General features: G+C 38.1%; 1 protein-coding gene across 1 annotated transcript in view; it reads right to left on the bottom strand.

Moving 5' to 3' along the window:
- The window catches only part of DDAH1 (dimethylarginine dimethylaminohydrolase 1), a 195,216-nt gene extending 173,779 nt beyond the window's left edge, over nt 1-21,437 (bottom strand). The window contains exon 1 of the mRNA XM_031969395.1: nt 20,875-21,437. Within this exon, the coding sequence (XP_031825255.1) occupies nt 20,875-21,177 (303 nt within the window). The 5' untranslated portion in view covers nt 21,178-21,437. The remainder of the gene's footprint in view (nt 1-20,874) is intronic.
- Between the last annotated feature and the right edge of the window lie 1,105 nt (nt 21,438-22,542).

The following is a 22,542-nucleotide window of genomic DNA, read 5'->3' as shown; positions in this document are numbered from 1 at the left end:
GCAAAAAAAGTTAAGAAAAAAAATTAAGTAAGTATACTTTGATCTGCATTTAGACTCCATAAGTCCTTTTTCTGGAGCATTTTTTCATCATAAATACTTTGGAATTGTCTTAGATCATTGTATTGCTGAGAATAGCGAAGTTATTCATAGTTGATGATCATACAATGAAGCTATTATTACCATGTACTATGTTGTCCTGATTCTTTCTGCTCCCTTCACTTTGCATCTGCTCATATAAGTCTTTCCAATTTTTTCTGAAAGCATATTGTTCATCATTTCTTATAGCACAATAATATTCCATCACAATCATATGTTAAGACTTGTTCTGTCATTCCTGAATTAATGGACATCCCCTCAATTTCCATTTCTTTGGATCCAAAAAAAGATAGTAGTTATAAATATTTTTGTACAAATAGGACTTTTTCCTTTTTTTTTTATTTTCTCTTGAGATTCTTGACTTGTTTGTTTTATCAGATGAATATCATTATTATGTTTCTAATTCCATAATGTATTTTTATTAGTATATTGATTTGTAGCAGCAATTTGATTAGTATAGCACTGAATAAATATATTACATTTAATAATATTATAATTTAAATTATTTAAGGCTGCCCATGAACAATAAATATTTTCCTCTTATTTCAGTCTCTATTGCATAAAGTTTATTGGGTAGTTATACTCTGATAGTTCTCAAGTATACCTTGGTAGTAGTCTATCTTTTCAGATATTACTTTTTATCCCATACTCTAGGCACAAGTCAAACAAATTTGCTTGATATTCTCTTTATATTCCAGTTCATCTCCCACCTTCGTGACTTTTTATAAGCTTATTCCAAGCTTCCTCCTTACTCATACTTCTTAAAACTCCATGTCTCTTGCTCAGTTCAAGTGTCCTTCAAGAGGTCTTTCTTGATTCTGACAGTTGCTATGGTCATTTCACTCCAATCACTGTATATGTAATGCATATATTTCCTATATTTACTTATTCATGAACACACTGTATCTCTTTAGAATGTAAGCTTTCTGAAGGCATAGACTCCATTCTGCACTTGCATGCCCAAGAACCAGCACAATGCCTGGCACCTTCAGAAATGTTTGTTGATTAGTGGACTTCAATGAGACAAATGTGTAGTATGACTTACAACAAAAGCTATTTGACCTTGGAGAGCATTAATAGAATAATCTCTAGAAAGAAAGAGAGTCTTTCTTTCTTTTGCCCTGGTGATATCACATCTGGAACACTAATTTAAATTCTGAGTGCCACAGTTTACAAAGATATTGATGAGCTAAAGAGCTTCCAAAGGAGAGAACAACCAGGATGGCAAAAAGCTTGAATCTATTTCAAAAGGTCTGGTTAAAATAACCAGGGATTTTTAGCCTGGAAAATCAAAGGAAGATAGGGGAACATGATAGCTATTTTTCAAGTATCTGATGAGCTATTATGTGAAACTTGGATTACATTTATTCTTCTTACATCACAGGTGCTAGATAAATGCTTCCCACTCCCATTTTAGTCTGGAATAAGGGGTCAAAGTTGAAAAGAGGCAAATTGAAGGTCCATATCAGGAAAAATTCCCTAATTATTTGAGCTATTCCTAAGTGGAACAGTTTGCATAGTAAGATAGAGGATTTCCCTTTATTAGAAGTCTTCAAGCAGAGGTTAAAGAATCAATTACCAGATACAGTGGTACCTGGATACTAATTATTAATTGGTTCCAGAAGGCATGATAAATAAAAAAAATCAGTACCAAATGATTTGTTTCCACAAGCCATACATCTCTGGTTTGTAGTCTAACCACCCCTCCACATCCAGTTCCCCAAAGGGGCAAATTTTTCCACTGCTATGGATAAGAAACAATTCTGCCCAGCTCAATTGGGCTCTTCCCTTCTTGACCCAAATCACTTTTTGAGAGGAACCATGAACTTTATACTCTTCCCCTAACCCCTACCATCCAAGCTTCCTTAGGTGGGAGGGAAGGCTAGATGTGGAAGCTACAACCCTACACCACAGCCCAGGGTTTGGTGGTGCTACATTGCTACATATCCTGGGTCCTCCATGCCATCACCTCCACCTGCTTTTTCACCATTGCTACTCACTTCATCACTGCAGCTCCTGCTCCTCCTGCTAAGCATACTGGCACTCCAAACAAGCATCAAGTGCTGAAGCATTTCTTTTTTCATCAAAATGTGTCAAATGCCAACAAGTTTAGAAAGAGATAAGTGCTGAGGTACCACTCTCTATATTGTTATGGGGATACTTGCTCACTTATAGATCAGATAAAGTGGCCACCTAGGTCTCTTGGAACATAGAAATGTAATTCTATGAATACCAAGAACACCAGTAGACTGATATTCTGTGATCTGAGAATGACAGGACAATAATATATGTGATAACTATCCATCTCGTTTTCTGAAATGACTGCCAAGTTCCTTAAATGTGACTTTCTCAGGATTAGAAAGTCTTCCATGTTCTTTTTTCCCCATTTATCCACTTACCACCACCCTTCCTGACAGTTATACCTCAAGCACACTTGCTGCCAATGACCAGGGAATCTGCCTCTCTTGATCTTTGCCATGCAAAGAATTTTTTCTAGCTAAGAATCATTAAGGTTTCCTTAATTCCTCTTTCTGAGGATACAGAGATAGCACATGGGGAAGTAGGTGGGCCTGTAGAGAATGTGTTATATGAAGGAAGAAGCTCCAAATAGAGGAGGTAACAGGTACTTGTGGGAGGCTGTGTATCCACTTCTTAATCTTGAACTGTCAGGTTCACAATATTTTTGGTAGAATCAAAAATTCACAGAATTTTCCTTGATTGTTTAGAATATATCAGGAAAAGATATGGTTTAAATAATTTTTTTTCATTACCACACTATAAGCTCCTTGAGGACAGGAACAAATATCTTATTGACCTTTTTCCAACCCTTCTCTGATCCCTAGGCACAAGGCTCTTTGTATATATTAATATTCCTAGACCTTGAGATTTCATGTTATAAGAGATTAAACAGATTAAACTTGGGTCGCAGGGACCCAAGTTGCAGATATAGATAGATATGATCTAGACTGACTTTCCCCTGCCTCCAGGATTGGTGCCTTTGTGGAGAGTAGGAAAAGGGCCATAATGAGGCAACCATTTTTTACTCTTTTGTTTTCAAGAGGAGTGATGACCTTCTTACTCTGGGAGATCACTCTACCTGTCCAGTCCCTCTTCCTACTGGGAGTTTCTCCAAGAATATCCCAGATATCACATGTATATATTTCTTTGCTGACTCTGTTAACTCCTTCACAATAGGCCCTCTATCCACCATTTCAGTACATCTTATCCTCACAAACTGAAAGGGACTTGGAAGCAGGAAGACTTTGATTCAGGTCTCACCCTTCCAAGATACAGGTTACAAACAGATTACACACAGAATGTAATCACTTTCCACAACAGGAATTCCTATATACCTTATAACTCTTCATCCGTGTGAACTTGGGAGTCCCTCAAAGAACTGTAAAACTGCAGCCATGCAAGGAAATGTGACTTCTCAGTAGAAGTGCCCAGGTCAGCCATGCTCACTCTTTTACTCCTTTCTCATCTTTTCTTCTTGACTCTCCAGGATTCTCAGTGCCTCCCTTTCACACATTTTCAGCTTGCTTTTGCTTATTCCCTCCTCTTATTAGAATACAAGTATCCTGAAGGCAGGGACTATTTCCCCCCCTTATATTTGCATTCCTAGCGCTTAGCATGTATTAAATGGTTTAAAAATGTTTATGGGCTTGTCAAATCAGATATTTGTGTTCTAGGAATTGCTTTATGGAGTCCAGCATTTTCCCTGGTCACTTTGTAGTCTGGCTCCATATCAGGAAGCTTACTCTTGGCCAACTGAGTTCCCTTCTTACCAAACATTTATTACATAAAAGACAATCATAGACAACAATATTAAGCAAATAGTAAAAGAAAAAGCAGGGAGAAGACATACAGATTAATTTTGGCCACAGACTATATAAGAAAAAATGAGCTCTGGAATTTGGGAACAAGATGAAGACTCATCTGAATCAAAAAGAACATCATCTCACCTAAAAAGTCCTTTCACAAGTGTTTGGGAGTATAGGATATTGGGAATCAAAGGCATAAAGAGTTGCTGGCTATACCCACATACCTATACCAATAGGAACAGCACCTACTTAGCCCTTCAGAATCTGTACCTCTCCTCACTTCTCTCTTCACTGTATTTCCACCACACAGGAGTCACATTTCCTTGCATGACTACAATATTACAGGACTGTCTTTTGGGAGATTGCCAAGCCCACATGGATGAAGTTATAAAGAGTTTAGGAATTCCTTCTGTGGAAACAGATTATATTCTGTTTGAAGCCTATAATTTTAGGCTAAATGACTTGCCCATGATGTCACAATAGCAAATATGAAGGGTGAGACCTGAATCAAAGTCTTCTTGCTTCCAAGTCCTTTTCTGTTTTTAAGAGCAAAATATACTGGAATGTTAGATAGAGAGCCTACTGTGAGGGTCAGGGTAGAGTTAACAGACTCAGTAAAGAAATACATAAATGAAAAGTTTGATTTACCTGACAGAGGTGCCAAAACTGAGTTTATCAACAAGGGACTTTTTAATTAGAGAAATATACTTAAGTCATAAATCACTTGAAAGTAGTCATAAAGCTAAGACTATGTTTATTTACTGTCTGTCATTCTTTTCCTAAAAAGTTTATTTACATTAGGAGATTAGGAGAGTGAAGTGGATGTTCTTTTCTTCCATGATCATTCTCTAATTTTGTCATTTAATTTGATTCTCTCATTTCATAACTTTTCAACTGACAATCCTAAGCTAAAAATATCCAGACATGGCTGAGGTGAAATTATTATTAGAAATGTGTCATAAAACTCCCATCCCCACAAATCTGCACTTACCTTATCATGGCCAAGGAGTAGCCCTAGGTTCTTGTGGTAGTGGTGTTGAATTGTTACAGTCATATCTGACTTTTTATGATCCCATGTGGGATTTTCTTGGCAGAGATACTACAGTAATTTGTCATTTCCTTCTCCAGCTCATTTTATAGATGAGGAAACTGAGGCAAACAGAGTTAAGTGATTCATGCAAGACCACAAATCTGAGGCCAGATTTGAACTCATGAAAATGAGTCTTCCTGAATTCTATCAACTGTGCCACCTAGCTCCCCCTTGTCTTGTAGGTTGTGATTATCAAATGCCACCTTTGGCAGGTCCAACTAAAAGGAAACAGCTTTAAAGACAGAACTGTCAATAAATTATGTGCCCATCATTTAAGATTTGACTTGTGTAAGTTGGAAGAGACTCATCAGCAGACATCTGGCTATAGTGTGATGGTTTTTTTTTTAATTTAAGTAACTCATGGGTATTATTAACTAAGGTATGGTAATGTCTCATTTGAGGGTATACATATCCACATCTCCCATTCATTCACATCCGATCTTCTTGCTGTGTCTCACATATATTTCATCTCCTATTTGCATGTCTTTGCCCAGGCTGTCCTCCTTTGCCATCTTCATCTCTACTTAGGCTTCTTAGTTTTCTTTAAAAATGTACTCAAAGGTTTTACTGATCTCATAAGCTACTAGTACCTTTCCCTAAAAATGACCTTGAATGTATTTGCATATTTGGATAAATTTCTAAGTTATATTTCCCTATACAGAATGCATATTTCCTTGAAGGAAAAGATTATTTCATTTTTGTTTATCTTCAGGACCTGGAACAGTGCCTGGATAACTCTATTCACTTTTTACATTTCCCCTAGAGAAAAGAGGGCTGCCACCCCCTTTTTTTTTGGCTTGCATCTGTATTCCTAACATTTAACACAGTGTTAGGCACTGAATGTTTTGTCTATGTATTAGACGGTTAATAAACATATGTGAATTGATAAACCAATGAATGAAAATCATGTGTCTTTTGAAGTTCTTTTAGAGGTATCTGAGTGCTTTGTTTTGCAAACTTTTGAGCATTATATAAATTCTAGCTAATGTTATGATCATTATTAGTTAAATAATCCCACAAAATATTTTGCAAAATTATTTCTACATCTAACCATGGTAACAACTCTATTCAGTTAGCCCTAAAAGGAAGCTACACCAGCAGCCCAAGGGGCAAATTATGATTTCCTAGACTGGGGTAGAGAGTGAATCCTGAAGAAGGGACTTATAAATTCTAATTAGTGATTAAAATTAGAAGGGAGAGAGGGTAATTTTCAATAGCCACACTAGTCCCTGTTGAGTACATAAATGCCTAAGCACAGAAAGTTGATATCCTTCCCTTACACTCCCCTCCCCCAGACACAAACATAGTCTCCAAGTGCTCAAGACCACCAGGGCTTGTCTAGATTTGAAGTGACCAGTGCCTTTGGCCCTTCCCTGGAAACTAGGGTTTATCTCAGAGAGATTTCTTCCTGCCCCTCAGGGATATGGCAGTAGGGAGGTTTCCATGACCTAGTTTCAAAACCATCTCTTAAGAGAAATGGGGATTTCCCAGTATGGGAGTGGGATGCGAATAGCTGGTATGCAGTATTCTTGATGCCAAATAAGGATGAATAGGCCCCTTTGAAAAGGCCAGAGATATACAACCATCCCTTCCTTCTACACATACACACATGTACACAATCACCCAAACCTCTGAATACTGGAGTGCTTTGAGATTATAGGACAGAAGAAGGATGTAGACTCTTATCCTCTGCATCCTGAGTCTATGCCTTTCTTATCTCTGTGTTCATCCCCCCTCCCCACCCAGTTCTTCCTTTTGTCCTTTATGCCAGAAAATTCTATGTGAACAAGGAAGAGGTAACAAAGTCATTTTTGAAGCAGGATTGGAAGTCCAAGATAGTAGGGAAAGGCACCTCATCCCTACCCCATCCCTCCAATCCTCTGTAATTAAATGGCACAATCTTCATCATGCAAAAAAGCTACATTTTTAAAGTGAAACTTTCCTCATTTAGTCCTTCTGAGAAAAAAAATGGTTTGTCCTTTTGAAAAACAAAAGAGCAAATAGTCTGTAAATTATCACATAAAAGAAATCAGGCAAGTCAAGAAAAGAATGTCTGGGGAAAAGTCAGAGTTAGTTATGAGAGCAAGAAATTAAAAATACACATTGGAATAGAAGATTTTCCTTTGTACAATACTTTGCAAATTTCAAAGTTCTACATGAATATTATTATTATCATTTAGACTGTTAATGCTTATATACAGAAAATATCATCTATATGAAAGTTTTTTAAAATTTTTAGTCACAACTTCACAAGGTTTGCATAACTGAATGTGGGGATCATGAAATTATGATTTATTATTAGTATGTGTTTGATTTGTACATTTTATACATCTATATATCTGGGTCATGTAAAAATTTCTTGGGCAAAAAAGAGTCATGAGTGGAAAAAATTTAAGAAGTCCTAATCTATATAACTCTGGTGGAAATGTTGTAGTCTAGTAAAAAGTTCTAAGGACCTAGGAAAAATTTAAACCTATTTTTAGGATTCTGTTTAGATTAGAAATATTATTAAAATGTCACTCTGAAATGTGTACCACCTGTACAGGTCAGCAGGACAGCCTGACTAACCAAAAATATAAAATAAGACTGAATAGACAGGAGGAAGCCAGATTATGGTGGGCTTTGAATGTCAAGATGAGGATCTTGTACATTATTCTAGCAGCAATAAGGAGATACTGAAGAATTTTTAATTAGGACATGATATGGTCAGATCTGTGTTCTAAGAATATCAATTTGGCAGCAATATGAAAGATGGATTGGAGACAGAGGATAGGCTAGAAGCAGATCAATGAAGAGACTTATAGCAGACTAAGTAAAGATGAGAACTAGAGAAGAGGTCTTATGAGCAGAGAAACGAGGACAGATGGGAGAGGAATTGAAGAGGTACAAGACAGTAACTGATTAGATATTGGATAGAGGAGAGGTGAGAGAGGCAAGGGTGATTCCAAGCTTGTAAATATGAATCACTAGCAGGACGGGGGTCCTATCAACAGAAAAAGGGAAGTTTGGGTCAATGAAGCATTTGTTGTGGGAAATAAAATGAGTTCTGTTTGAGATGTCCTTTTAAGATGTCTAGGCAGTGATACCTAGGAGATTATAATATCCTTTAATTGTGTAATCTGGACCTTTCCAAATCTTTGCAGAAATCTGTGGGTACACTGACTTGAACAAGATAGATTTCTTGTTATCATTAATATGATTTTAAATTATTTCAATGTTTCAGAAAGTCATGACTTCATTTATGTAGGTGCTATATTAATGGGGAACATAGTGTCTACAAGATGGTTTTCCTGAATCATGTAGCTGATAAGAAATCAGTACTTAATATCCAGCACTCTGGTGATCATTATCCCCCCCATACAGCTAAGCCAGAATTAGGACAATAGATAATCAAGCTTCCTGGCTTCTTTGGAGGGTCAGTTCACCCACCACCTTCTACAGGAAACTTTTCTTGATCTTTGAAGTTGCTACTGTTCTCTCACAGCCAAATAAATTTTAAGTTCTCTTAATTCTTCCCTAGTTAATCATCATTTATTAAGCACTTACTAGAGGTAATGTCACATCTCTAAAAAGGAGATAATAATAACTTAGCATGGTGTCTGGCACATAGTAAGTGCTTAATAAATGCTTGTTCCCTTGTTCCCATTCCTTCTACTTCCTGACTGTATGCCAAGTGCTGTGATTTCCCTATTCAAAATGTCATATATGTATTTATCTGTTTACAAGATGTATCTAACCAGTAAAGTGTTAAGTTCATTAAAGGTAAGGAAGTTTTCTTTTTTTTTCTTTGAATTCGAAGCTCATCATAGTGTTGTGCACATAAGTTTTTAATGAATGCTTGCTAGTTCCTACTTACCTTTACAGCTTGATCCTTCTTGAACTTATATTCTTCTGGCTTAAGTTGCAAGAGACCACAGTAAGTTCTATGCAGAAATGAAGCACAGGAGTATGGCTAAATGATAAAGTCATTCATTAACATAGCTCACTCTTTTGTAGATGGCATTTATATATCACTTTAAGATTTGCAAAGAATTATATCATTTGGTCCTTAGAACAATCTGTGAGGAAGAACTTCATTGTCTGAAGAAAGATTAGAACTCAAGTTTTCCCTGATTCCAAATCCAGCATTTTGTCCAATATTCCAATAATCCTGCTTTGCTCCCCTCCTTATGTAGGTAGAGAACTACAGTCCTTTCATATAAAAAGACTTATTATCTCCAATCTATTTTAAGAGGATATTATGAATACAAAGAGAAATGGCATCTCAGTTAAGACTGGTGCTTTTCATGAGTTTAGATAGTAATAATCTTTGTGATGACCGCATATTTTAAAATCAGCCGGAGTCAGGAATTCAGGTTAAGGGAAAATCTTCAATCTTTATTCTCAGTAGAGATGAAGAAGGATCGGAGGTGAAGGGGAATCGGAGGTGAAGGGGGGATCGCAATAGCAATGTGTGCAGCTGAGTCAAGAAGCCAGCCAGACCAGAAGCCAGCCAGCCTGCCTTCTCTTTTCGCTCCTCTCTCCACCCCTCTGCCTCCACCCACCAAAATCATCATTTCCTATACAACACATCAGGACTTGCACAAAGAGTGGGCGGGGGCCATTCTTTCTCCAAGCATATATATTAATAGAGTATGGTCCAATTACTATTTAGCCTCACATGCTTGGGACCTCAGTGCATCAACTCGAGCTTCAGCCCATTACATATCTCTAGTATGGAAAATCAGGAAAATCATTAAGCATGATATTTCAGTTTTTCTTGGTCATGTCTTCACAGCCTGACTTACTTTATTTTTGTTTGAAATATGACATTCCAGAGAACATCTATGTCTCTAGTCAAATATAAATAGGCACACATGTTTTGAAGGCAAATTGAAATAATTTTTGAATTACCTATTATTAGCATGAATAATTGAGAAATGACTATAAAACAATGAGCTATCTTGGCATGGGGTAATTAAGTTGACTTTTATCTGAACTTCAAGGTTTTCTAGGCACTTTATTAGCTTCCATCTTATCTAGATGTCCCCAGTAAACTCAGCTATTTTAATGTGCTGTGATGCACTTCAGGATGGTTGATTTGACATTAGATGGCACCAGGACTTTGTAGAGTGAGAGAATAGGGGAAAAGAGATAGGGTTGGGAATGGGGGAATCTTCGTAACTCCAAAACACATAATACAGATGTTGATCTAAAATAACCTACTGGTTATGGGCTGCAATGAGGCAGAAATCACAAAGGGAATCTAAACACCCCAGGGAATCTAAGATTATTGTGAGGTTTGCCCTTGATTGTCTACAAAATAAAATCTAGACTCCTTGACAAGGCATTCAAGATCCTTTATCATCTCATACCTATCTGTCTTTTTACCCTTATTCCATACTGATCCTTATCAGGGGTTCTGGCCTTCAGGAAATTGGGCTAGTTGTCATTCTCATCCTCATCTCCTATTCTGCTTCCTCTATATCTTCTAGTATCTGCCCCTTTTATGCTTAGCCTCCAACTCTGCTTTCTGAGATCCTATCCATCCTTCAAGACCTAGTGAATAATTAATCCCATGAAGTGGTAACACTATACTACATGTTTCCATTGGGCTGGAACCAATGACTATATTTTACATAATTATAACTCTGGATTGTTCAAATTTGAATATATTGAACCATTTAAGAAGATTAATTATTAATATTAATAAGGATCTAGCTGTACTTAGTATACTCATAAGGCCCCAGCTGTATTCACTATATTTTCCATGAAATTTTCCTTGGTTTGTTCAGTTGGAAAAAACCTTTCCTTCCTCGAATCTCACTAAGCCCTTATTTGTGCAGTCATTGTATTATATTTTGTATTAGCTATTTATGCCTAGCCCTCCCAACTAACGTGAAAAATTAATGCAAGGGGGTGATATGCTATTGTTTCTAATTTGAAGAAGTGGAAAGACTGTTAGACAAGGAGTCACAGGATCTGAATTCAAATTTTAACTCTGTCACTTTATTACCTATATATCTTGGACAAATTCCTCATCTTCCCTGGGCTTCAGTTTTTCCAATTATAAAATGAAGGGTTGAATGATATCAGCAGGTCAAGCTCAGTTAGAAATGGTGATCCATAATTGATTTCAAAAACCACAAAGTAACATTATATATGTTCTTTCATATTTTTATTTATTTTTGTGAAGCATTTCCTAATTGCACTTTATTCTGATTGGGCAATAAAACATTAAAAAAATAAAAAAAGTAGGGCTTTAGGTGGTGATTCTGATACCTTTGAGATGTCACTTGAGGACCTCCAAATTCCCTGCCAAGTCTTGGTCTATGATTCTATCAGCCTATGATCTCTGAATATTCCCTTGATCCTACTATAGCAGTCTGAATATACTAGATATTTAATCAATTGGATTAATTGCTTTAGTCAAGGACATCTGCCTTAATCCTTCATACAGAGACTCCAACTTATATCTACAGTACAACATTCACCAACTTACTGTGACCTAGGCCACTCTATCAAGTGATAGGCTTTCATTTGGTCTTCTAAAATATGGCTATTTTTAAAGGCATGCTTCTGTCTCTTGGTTACATGGTTCTATAAGCTTATTTGAAGTTTCCACATTTCCTGAGCAATTAAGAACATCCAAAAAGACATCAAGTACAGAATACATTTTAATGAAACACCCACAAGAGGTTATATTTTTATTTATATATATAAAAGTCAGGTAAGAGCAACATGATTTTCATTAGAATGTGTTCATTCCCACAAGCCAATTCAGATAAAATTGTATTATAAAGAGAGTAGCTCAGAAATTGTATTCCTTTTAACTTGTAGTTTTGTGATATCAGCAAGAAATGGATATGTTTTGTTACATAAGGGACATTCTGTAATGTCAGCGAGCCAGAAAATTATTGTGAGTTTTTCATAGTATCTCAGGTTGAAGAAGAAGTTCAGAGGCCAAACAGTACAACCAATACATGAAGAAGGATCCTCTCTTCAACATACCTGACAGTCACCTAGTCTTTGCTAGAAGGACTGACTACAGTGAGGAGAAACTCAGTACTTTTGGAGGAAAACCATTTTATTCTTAGATGGTTCTCTTTGTTAGGATGGTTGTCCTTATATCAAGGGGTAACTAGAGTAGAGATAGAGTCATTGAGTCAAGAAGACTCGAGTTCAAATCTATCCTCAGTTACTAGCTATGTGAATTTGGCAAGTTACTTAAATTTGTTTATCGCAGTTTTCTCATTTGTAAAATGAATTGGAGAAGGAAATGGCAAACTCACTATAGTTTTTATTTTTACAAAAATACCCACACCAAACAGGGTCAAGAAGAGTCAGACAAGACTAAATCATTGAACAAAATCAGCAAAAATCTTATATCAAAACTAAATTCAAGTCCAGCAACTGAAGATCACAGATTTGTAACTGGTAGAGAGCTTAAAGACCATCAAATCCAACCTTCTATTTTACAGATAAGAAAACTAAGGTACATAATGATAATGACTTGTCCTCAGTCATGCAGATCCTGCATAAATGTCATAGATTAGATCCACTGAGCCACCAGACTATTTTATCTATTGCTCCCAGTTTTGTTCTCTGGGGTTATGCAGAACAAACTGCATCCATCTTCCACATGTCAGATCTTCAAATGCTTGAAGAGAGGTAACATGCTTCTTTTCCCTAAGCTAAATATTTATAGTTTCTCCAACTGAGTCACAAATGACATGACCCTGAAGCTTTTCACCATACAGACTACCTTCCTCTGAACACTTTTAAGCTTATCAGAATCCTTTATGAATATAGAATCCAGTTAAATAGAAGGATAGAGATTGCAGCTATGATTTTATTGACATGTGTAACTTCCAGATGATAAAACTCCCTGTACATTACAAATCAGCACTGTCTCTCCAATTTATTGCCACAAAAGTTGCCTAGAGCAGGGGGCAAATTATTTTCCTGGAGTCATATGAAGTCAAAGGCAATACTTCAGCTCAACTTTTCCTGCCTCCAAGATCAACTCCATTGCTCAACACTGTCTCTCATGATACCCAGAAATGAAATGGACAAAGTATTCCAGGAGAACTCTGACTAGGATGGAGTATAATCTGATTATCACCTTCCCATTTCTAAATACTTGGCCTGAATTAAGACTGCTGGTTTACCTTCCTGGCTTATATATCCTAGTCTTGATTGACATTTTATTTATTTACTTATTATTTAATATAATATATTATTATGTATTATTTTATGTATATTATATTACATACATATAATATTATATATTATTTATTTAGAGTCCACTAAACACCATTCCACCCCACGTCACTCCCATTCGAATAAGCTAGTATCTAGCCATTCCTCCTCCATCTTGCCTTCAAGAAGAAATGTATTTTCCTTCCACGTTGTGTTGTCTGACAAATCATAGCAAGCTTTACAGTACGCTCATCTGTGTTTGTGGTAAGCAAAAACAAGAAGGCATGGGCAGGTTGAGAAGTGCACAACAAGGGGGAAAACCCCTGATGATGAGATCCATCAAAAGCTCTATTTATCATCACTGCTTAAATGATCTAAACCGAAGAACTAAGATGTTTGTCAACTGATTCCCTTATTTTAGGCCCTCTTGCTCCTTCAAGTTTTGGCTTCCAGCAGAGCATAATGTTAATTTTTTTTGACAATGACAAAATGAACCAGATTGTCACTATATACACATCCCTTTAAATGGAATTTTTATTTGAGGTTGCTGTTGTGATGTCTATTCGGATGGAAAACAATTGTCTATGTAGTTGGCCTGAAGAATTTGTTGGTGGAAAGTCAAAGCATCCAAGGCTAGGTGTATTATTTTGTCCAGCAGGTATGTTGGAGCCTGACATGGGGGTATTCTCAGGTCATTGAATGTATTACTGTTGCTTTTTATAAATGCCACAATATGCAAATATAGATTAGAAGAAGCTTTCAGCAGCTGGTACTGTTTTAATGGTAAAAAAAAAAATCCAATAAAAAACCATATCCACACTAATTTTAAAAACATATTTCCATATTAATGTTCAGGGTCATAAGAGGCCATGAATAATTTACCTGATGGAAAAGCTTTAGAAGCTAAACTTTCATTTGTTCAAATGTCCTAAGTGGACTTTTATGGTTGTGGTTTCTACTAATGGGTGGATTGCTAGCATCACAGTAATCAAAATTAATACAAAAGAAATATGAACTCTACAGCAACCAAAGATGTGAAAAAGCTATTTTCCTGGACAAAAGCGGAGAATCTATCTCACCATTCCTTTTCTATTTATGAAATTTTCCATAAAAACCCTTTTGCCAAAAAGTTCCATTTTAGTCAACGGCATCTGATAACAATGACATTCTACTTATCATTTGCACTTTAATGCTCAGGCTTCCATAATCAACTGCAGGTAGTCAAATTAATTTATCTTAATAGCATCAACCTTTCCCCCCAAAACTTTTCCTGCTGGAGCTATTCTCAAGAATAGGGTGTAAACACACAATGAAAGCAGTTGTTGAGACTAGTTGGAGGCAACTCTGTACCAAGATATGATCATTTGTTGCCATCTGAATAGCCTCCAGCACATTCACTCTTCAGCTTCCAGTGAGTCAGAATAATTTCTAATTAAGATACAAAAGAGTTTTCCTCTATTGAATTTAAACAGAAGTTTGGGGGAATTTTTTGTGTGCTCATCTAATTTTTAAAATTCTATTTATCCTTAAAAGGGAAAACAAAAAAGGAAACAGCTGAGTTCATATGGATATAGTTAATGTCTGAAATAGGATTCATGTGATTAATTACCTTTACGATCAAACGGAAAATCCTGATTGGCTTTTAAAGCTCTTTCTAACCCGGCCCCTTCCTAAAGGGGCAAGTTCTCCTTACACCTTACACCAAATTCTCCCCATTCCCTACCACTCCCAAATACTTTTTAAATCAGTAACACTGACTGCCTTATTGTTTCCCAAATAACACTTTATAGTTCTTGACACCAGGCATTGTCTCTGGCTATTCCCCATTCTTGGATGCAATCCCTCTCATTATCCCTACCTCCTAGCTTCCCTGGCTTCTTTCAAGTATCAGCTAACATGCCCACTTCTGAAATAATCCCTTAGTTTTCCTTCATCTTAGCGGCTTTCACATGATAGTGTCTAATTCATTCTGTGAATATTTTGTTTGACATCATTATTTATACGTTGGCTCCCTCATTAGACTCTGAACTCTTTGAGGGCAGGGACTATTTTCCCCCTTTCTGAAATTTAGCACAGAATCTGGCCTCTAGTAGGTACTTAATAAATGCTTGTTGACCTGACTTGAAAAATCTCGTAATTGAAAGACCCCTCAGGTGATATCTAATCTAATTCATTCCTGAACAACTCTGACAAAATAGTCATCCATTTTGAAGACTTCTAGTATCTACTAACCCCGTTCCACTTTTGCATAGTTCTGATTGTTTGGAAATTTTAAATTATTATTGAATTAAAATCTCTTTCTGCAGCACTTTAACTGCTACTAGCAGGATCTTCATGGCTCCTCCCTCCCTTTAAGGTTCATTTTAAGTACCATGTATTTCAAGAAGATCCTTCCAATTTCTCTAACTGCTAGCATCTCTCTTCAAATTACTATGTATTCATTTTGCATACATATTATATCAGTGAACTCTCCTTTGTATGGTGCAAGTCCCTTGAGGGCACTTTCTGTCTCCTAACTATATATGTGCATATATGCAGCATATAGGCAGCACTTAATGGTTATTAAGTGATTGAGGTCTAACAGAACAAATCTAATCCCCTTTATACCTGACAACGAATTTGATAATTAGTTATAATTATGCAAAGTTAGCAGAAGCTCTGATAAACTAATCATTTCATTTTCATTAATAATATGGGGGCCAAAACAGTCCTGCTTTTCTCAGAATAAACACAGAGCCAGAGAAGTAGAAACTGGCCTTCCTTTGTTGATACAACACAAACTCTATAATTAATAATTGTTATTTTAGCTCCAAGCACTATCTTCTTCTCATAAGGTCCTACCCCCAAATCAAAATTCTCTTAGGAGAAATACAATATGAAGTCCCTAATATGAGTGACAATGGGTTCCTATTACTTATCCTACTACTACTTTGCCTCAAATCCCCCTTTCCCCTCTTCATCCCTAAGAAACCAAAGGCAGCTAAATTGGGATGGCCATCAGGCAGCAGATATTCCCAACACCCTTGATCATTACACCAACCTCTATTCTACACTAGACTACCTGTGTGATTCCTGCTGTTGTAAAGACTGTCTTTAACAAAGAAAAAGATGGTAAGCTAGGTAAAAAACTCTCCTTCACTTAGCATAGTGCCTGGCACACAGTAGGACCAATCAATGTTGATTAATGATTTGATTGCCTGAATGATGGGAGGAAAAGGAAAGAAAAGTTATTCTTGTGTGTTTTTTTCGTGTGTTTCTGTGAAGCCCTACTCTATCTCTGGGGGAAATTTTCTGAGTTGGGCAGTACTGTGAGCTGTCCAAGGTCTGATGCATAGTCAGTCATATGGTGAAGAGCCCTATCTCAAGTTTAGCTAGTTAGCTACATCCTTGACAACCTCTGTTCTCTCAATCATGCCTTTGTCAGAGGTCAGGGGACACTAACTGCAGAACAGACAACATGAAGGCACTTGGCTGCCTGGTAAAACAGATACTGAAAGAGGAAGCAGGATACAGAAAAGAGAAGGGAGAACTAGACATACACAACAACAATAGTAATAATTCATCTGAATGGTAAATTTCATTGACCACTAATCATAGATTTTAAAAGATTTTGTGAAATGCAATTTAGTGTATTAGAGCATATCTCAAAAATGTATTTCAATAATCCTGACATTTAGAAAGAAGGTAGAGAGGGAATGAATAAATAGGGTGAACAAAAGCCTATCTTTAAAAATGCTCTATTTCAAAACTATTTTAAAATTGTTGTTAATGTTATATGATTAAGAATTGATGATTACCAAGTAATTACAACATGAAGTAAAGTTAATGAAGATAAAAATGGAAATTTACCTATTTATTGACTTCCACTTTCTACTTCTAAAGAAAATCCAATCTTACTATCTGGGACAAATAATTTTTCTTGCTATTAATAATAATAATAATAATAATAAGAGGCAGTCGTGGTATAATTGATAAAAATCTGGCTTAGGGCTTGGTTTCAATTGGAATCTCTGACATGCTGTGGCTCTGAGACACTGAGAAAATCATTCAACTTCTCTTTTTCAGTCAGCCACATGAGACAGTTTCAGAGAAAGTGTCAACCTGTATCAGTAGAAGGAATTTTCTATCAAAGTGAAATCACAGGGCTAATCCCTATCTAACAAAATAGTCATTTGTCCTTAAAAAGAAGATATTGGATAGCTATAATGCTAACTTGTTTTCAAGTAATTTATATATTGACAAATAGTCAATCATCTATTGAAGAATTATTAGTCCTCTGCTTCATCAGATGAGTAGAGATTGCACATGTATTTATTGACATGGATGAGTTCCAAATATGTAAACTTACTTTGTCAATATACATAGGTACACATTCTCTAAAACTGAGTCTTCAAAAGCTTCTGAGAGCATGGAGAGCTTGTTATTTGTCCAGAATGGCACTCAGCATGTGTAAAAGGCAAAATCTAAACCTAGATCTTCGTAGCTTAAAGATCAGGTCTCTATCCACTCCACCACAATCTTTAATCAATAATAACCAATGAAAATGTCTTCAAACTGGTATGAAATATTGGACTTTCCTCAGAAGGAAGAGGAAGGAGCAAATAAGTAAGGGGGATTTCCTCAGATTTTTCAAATGAAGATCATCAATATATGAAGCTGATCATTTGTATTCAAATACAGTCTTAGAGATTGCCCTAATAAAACTAAAATTCAAGTACAAGTGAATCCCAATTTACTAAAACAGAATATACTGAATGGTAATTAAAGTGAAATCTCAAATACGAATAAGAAGAAAGCATTATGGCTAACAGTATTATTCAGTTATATAAGTCATGACTCTTTGTGACCCCATTTGGGGTTTTCTTGGCAAAAATACTGGAGTGGTTTGCCATTTCTGTCTCTAGCTCATTTTATAGATAAGGAAACTGAGGCAAACAGGTTTAAGTGACTTGTCCAAACTCACATATTTAGTAAGTATCTGAAGCTAGATTTGAACTCAAATTTTCCTGACTTCAAGCCCAGTGCTCTACCCACTGGGCCACTAAGCTACCTAAATAATTGATGTAGAATCATATAAATTGAAAAACATAAGCTATTTAAAAATCTAAAGTCATAAAAATGATACTTTGGACTGTTCCTGAATAATATGAGCAATAATTCTCCATTCACATTGCATGGAAATGCTGAATAGTGATAGAAGGGGAAGTCATCCTTGATTCTCACTAGTAGCTGGACTGGTTCAGACATTTCATGGTTAAACACACACACACACACACACACACACACACACACACACACTAGTTTGAACTGCTCTGAGCAGGACACTGTGTAGGTGCCAGGGATGGGAACAAATATTTAAACAAATATTTTGCCCTGTTCGGTCAAATACAAACAATCTACTGAGGAGATAGGATATTTTACTATAATTAGGAGTATGAAGATAGGATCAAATCCCTATTCTGCCATTTATTATGTGATCACAGGCCATTTCTCTCTGAGAAGTCTGTTTCATCATCTTTAAAATGGTGGTAGTTAATTCTTATGCAACCTATCTAGAAAGATTTTTGTGAAGATCTAAAAGGCTTTGTAACTGTACAGCAGCAAACAAATGCCACCTGAAAGTATTATTACTCAGTACCTTTATGCTATATTCTAGTCAGTTGATTTATACCTTTGCTCTATGTACCCTACTCTAGGGACTTACTGAAGAGGAACTATTTTCAAGCACTTGACTTATCCTGGGAGGAACATGGCATATTAGATTAGACTGAAGATTCAAAACATTAGCTTTACTTTCCATAAAGGAGAAGGAGAAAATGTCACTGTAACTGAATTATTGATAAGTGAAACTCAAAAAGTGAATCTATTCTGACCCTCTGGGGTGTGTGTGTATATGTGGGTACATATATACATATGCACAAATATGTACAGATATATGTGTACGTGTGTATATACATATATAAACTTAGAAAAAACAGGAAGGAATGAAATCAACTTTCATATATTGCTCAACACGTGGGAGCTGTGGACCATTTTCATCTTAGGAAAGTGACACTATCATTGAAAATCAAAGGTATCCCAGAACAATCTCCTGAGAGGAAATTGGATTGCACTATCAAACAGGCACCATTCTGAAGAGCTTCCTGAGAACATTTCCATTTTCTCCTAAAGCACAAGCTACACATAGTCCTACTTCTTGGTGAAGAGCACATTAGAAATGTTTCTTTCAGTACTGAACTTTTTTCAATTTAAAATTCAGTTGAGAAATCCATGAAATCAAAGAGTTGGAAGGCAAAAGGGAAAGCAGGTGGTTGAAAAATCAAATCCAGTGTCCTTTTTATTAACTGAATTATGAAAAAGGTTATTAATTAATGGATTGTTTTTATTCACTAAGAATATGTAATGTCCTCTCAGACAAGAAGCACCTGTGTAGGTTCCCAAACTCTATATCTAACATGTGTCAATGTCCTAATGTGTGAAAAGAATAAAGAGAAAAAACTCCCAATATGAAAGAAAGCATCCAGCTTCTTGCAATATTATTGTATGCTAACAGCAACCGATTTTTTGGGCCTTGGCTGTGAGTAGTCACTGGGGCAGCATTGTCCAGATGGCATTTCAAAATCAAATTTCGCCCTCTTCTTCTCTCACTGTTGACCTATATTGTATTTTAAGTATTCCCTGCAATTTTCAGATGCTATTGTGGCTTTTTCCTACCGTCAATACCCCTTTAACCCAAAACCAAAACAATCTCTTAATTGCTTTTAATGAGACTTAAAAACAACTAGATTTGGAGGGCAACATTTCTATCTAAAACACACACACACACACACACACACACACACACACACACACCCGCACTGACAGAGTACAGCTTTCCAAATATACTCCATTCAAATACTTAGCAAACCAACAAAACAGACCCACCCCCCCATCTGTATTCATTCTCTACTCTCCCATTCTGCATGACTCATCCGCCAGTGTTGTAAAAGTAACCGAGATATCAGTGAGCACGCTCGTTCCCCCATTTATTAGGCCCCCAAACTGCTCCTGAGCAGCCAAGACGCTACTTGATCCCTGCTTCATTGTGACAAATGGGAGCATCTCTCTCAAGTCCCTCTCCCATCATTCCACCAGCCTGCCTGCTTGCCACGCCTTAGAGCACACCGCACACACGGGCTCTTCTCTCCCTGACAAACAGCTGGAGTTACATTTTCCTTTTCTTTTTCTCTGGCTCTCTCTGCAAAACAAATAAACAAAAATGCATGTGTGTGGGAAGTGGGGTGGGGTGAGATGAGGAAGAGTGGGGCGGTTTTCAGGCACCCTGCAAGTCCTTCAAGAAAGCAGAAATAACACTTCTAGGATCTTGAAGAGCAGAACAGCATGCAACCTTTCGCAAATAGTTAAGAGATAATGACAATGAACTTCTCTGTGTGCCTTTCTCTTGTGTGTGTGTGTGTGTGTGTGTGTGTGTGTGTGTGTACCTCATATTCACTCTCTCCCAGAAATGGGAAGTTCCTAAGTAGCGCGGAAGCCGATTCTTCCTAGACGTTGGGCAGATGCCGCTTTTAAGTAGTGGGCGCGCGGGAAGGGGCGCCCGAGCTTTCGAAGCCCTCCCTCCTGTCAGCTTTGCCCTGCCCTGCCAATACACTCCCAGCCTCTGCCAGCCCCGGCGCGCCTCCCTACCTCCTTCCTCCGGCTCACCGCCCCGGGTCTGGTGAGGAGGGCTGTCTCCTCGCACACCACGGCCACGTCCTCCACGAACACGCAGTCGGGCAGGCTCTCGTCCGCCGGCAGCTCTACCACTTGCAGCCCCAGTTTGTTCTTCAGCACCCCCACGTAGAGCTGGTGCTCGCGCTCGGCCCGGGCGAAATCCACCTCGTCGCCCTTGTGGCGCCGGAGCGCGTGCTGGCACAGGGACTCGGGCAGTCCCCGCACCACGGCGTGGGTGACCCGGCCGAAGGTGGAGAGGTGGCCGAGCGCGGCCATGGCCAGCGGCTGCGGCCGGGGCCGGGCAGGCGAGAGAAGCGGGCGGCTAAGAAGGGCTGGCCCGGCTGGCGGGCTGGCCGGGCGCGGCGCTGCGCTGCGCTGCGCTGCGTTGTGCCGTGCGGTGACAGGCGCCCCCCGCCCCCCGCCTCAGAAGGGCAGCGGCGACCACGTAACCGCGGCTCTTTCCCCTGGCAGCCGATGAATGTAGTGCAAAAAAAGCTTGCTCGCGACCAAAAACCTGCCTGGGCTCACTGAGCATGCCCAGTGCTCCGGGCTGGAGCCACGCACGGGAGTTTCCATTTGCGGATTCAAGGGTTCCCGGTTTTCGCCCCAGCCAAGGAAAGGGGGATGGGGTTGGAGGGGTGCGGGGTATCGGGGCAGCTACAGGGAGGAGCTTCGTCCAACTCGTGCCAGGTTGGACAGAGCCAGTGGAGCAGGTAGAAAGGACCCAGGGGAAGTGCTATCCTGACTTCACCTGTGCCCCACTCCCCCAGTTGCCCTCTCTATTCCAACACGGGGCACATGGCTCCCCCCCTCCCCCCTCACCACCACCATGAGTAGCTATAGCCTGATAGGGATGTTTGTTTTTCCTAACCTGGTTTGTGAAAGCAAGGAGCAAAGGTCATTACATCACATGTCCCATATCCCCAGGAGCCTGTGTGCCCAAAACCATAGGTGGAAAGTCCAGGGTGGCAACTAATCTTTCCTTCCCACGAAGTTGCTTTGGCTGCTTCTCCATAAAGAAATTTCCCCTATACTTTACCTTACATCCTATTTGTTAGTCTTGAGGGTGGGTTGGGAATGTGGAGAGAGTGACCCTAATATGATATAGGGGGTAGAAAGCTGACCTTGTGAATCAAGAAAACGGGTTCAAGTCTGTCAGTGTGTGACCCTGGACAAGGCATTGAAGCCCTCATTTGCGGCTGCTCCCCCTTCCCTCTTCCTCCCCTCCTTTCCCCAGCAATTCTCTAAGACTTTTTACAAAGAAGGTACACATCTGGTTTGGTAGTAGTCTTCCTAGCAGGTGTTTCTTACATTTGTGAAATCAGAGATCTAGTTCTCCATCTAAGTATTTATTAAAAGTCTGAGCAATCATACAGAAGGATGAGTTGAAGGAGATGGGAATGTTTAATATGAAGAAGGGAAAATTTGGGGAGGCTCAGAAATCTAAGTTTTAAATCTGGTTCTGCCACTATCTTAGTAATCTTGAGTAATCATAATTGTGATTTGTAATTGTAATTGTGAATAAATCACAGTTTCTCCCTTTGTAAAAAAGAAAAAAAAAAGGGGGGGGGGAGAGGGATTAAACCAGAAGAACTCTGAAATCTCTTCTATCCTCAAATCTATGAATTTCAGATCCTAAGA

Source organism: Sarcophilus harrisii, chromosome 4 (genome assembly GCF_902635505.1).
Source record: "Sarcophilus harrisii chromosome 4, mSarHar1.11, whole genome shotgun sequence".
NCBI classification, from domain to species: Eukaryota; Metazoa; Chordata; class Mammalia; order Dasyuromorphia; family Dasyuridae; genus Sarcophilus; species Sarcophilus harrisii.
The sequence above is the reverse complement of the archived record's forward strand: the minus strand, read 5'-3'. Positions and strand labels throughout refer to the sequence as shown.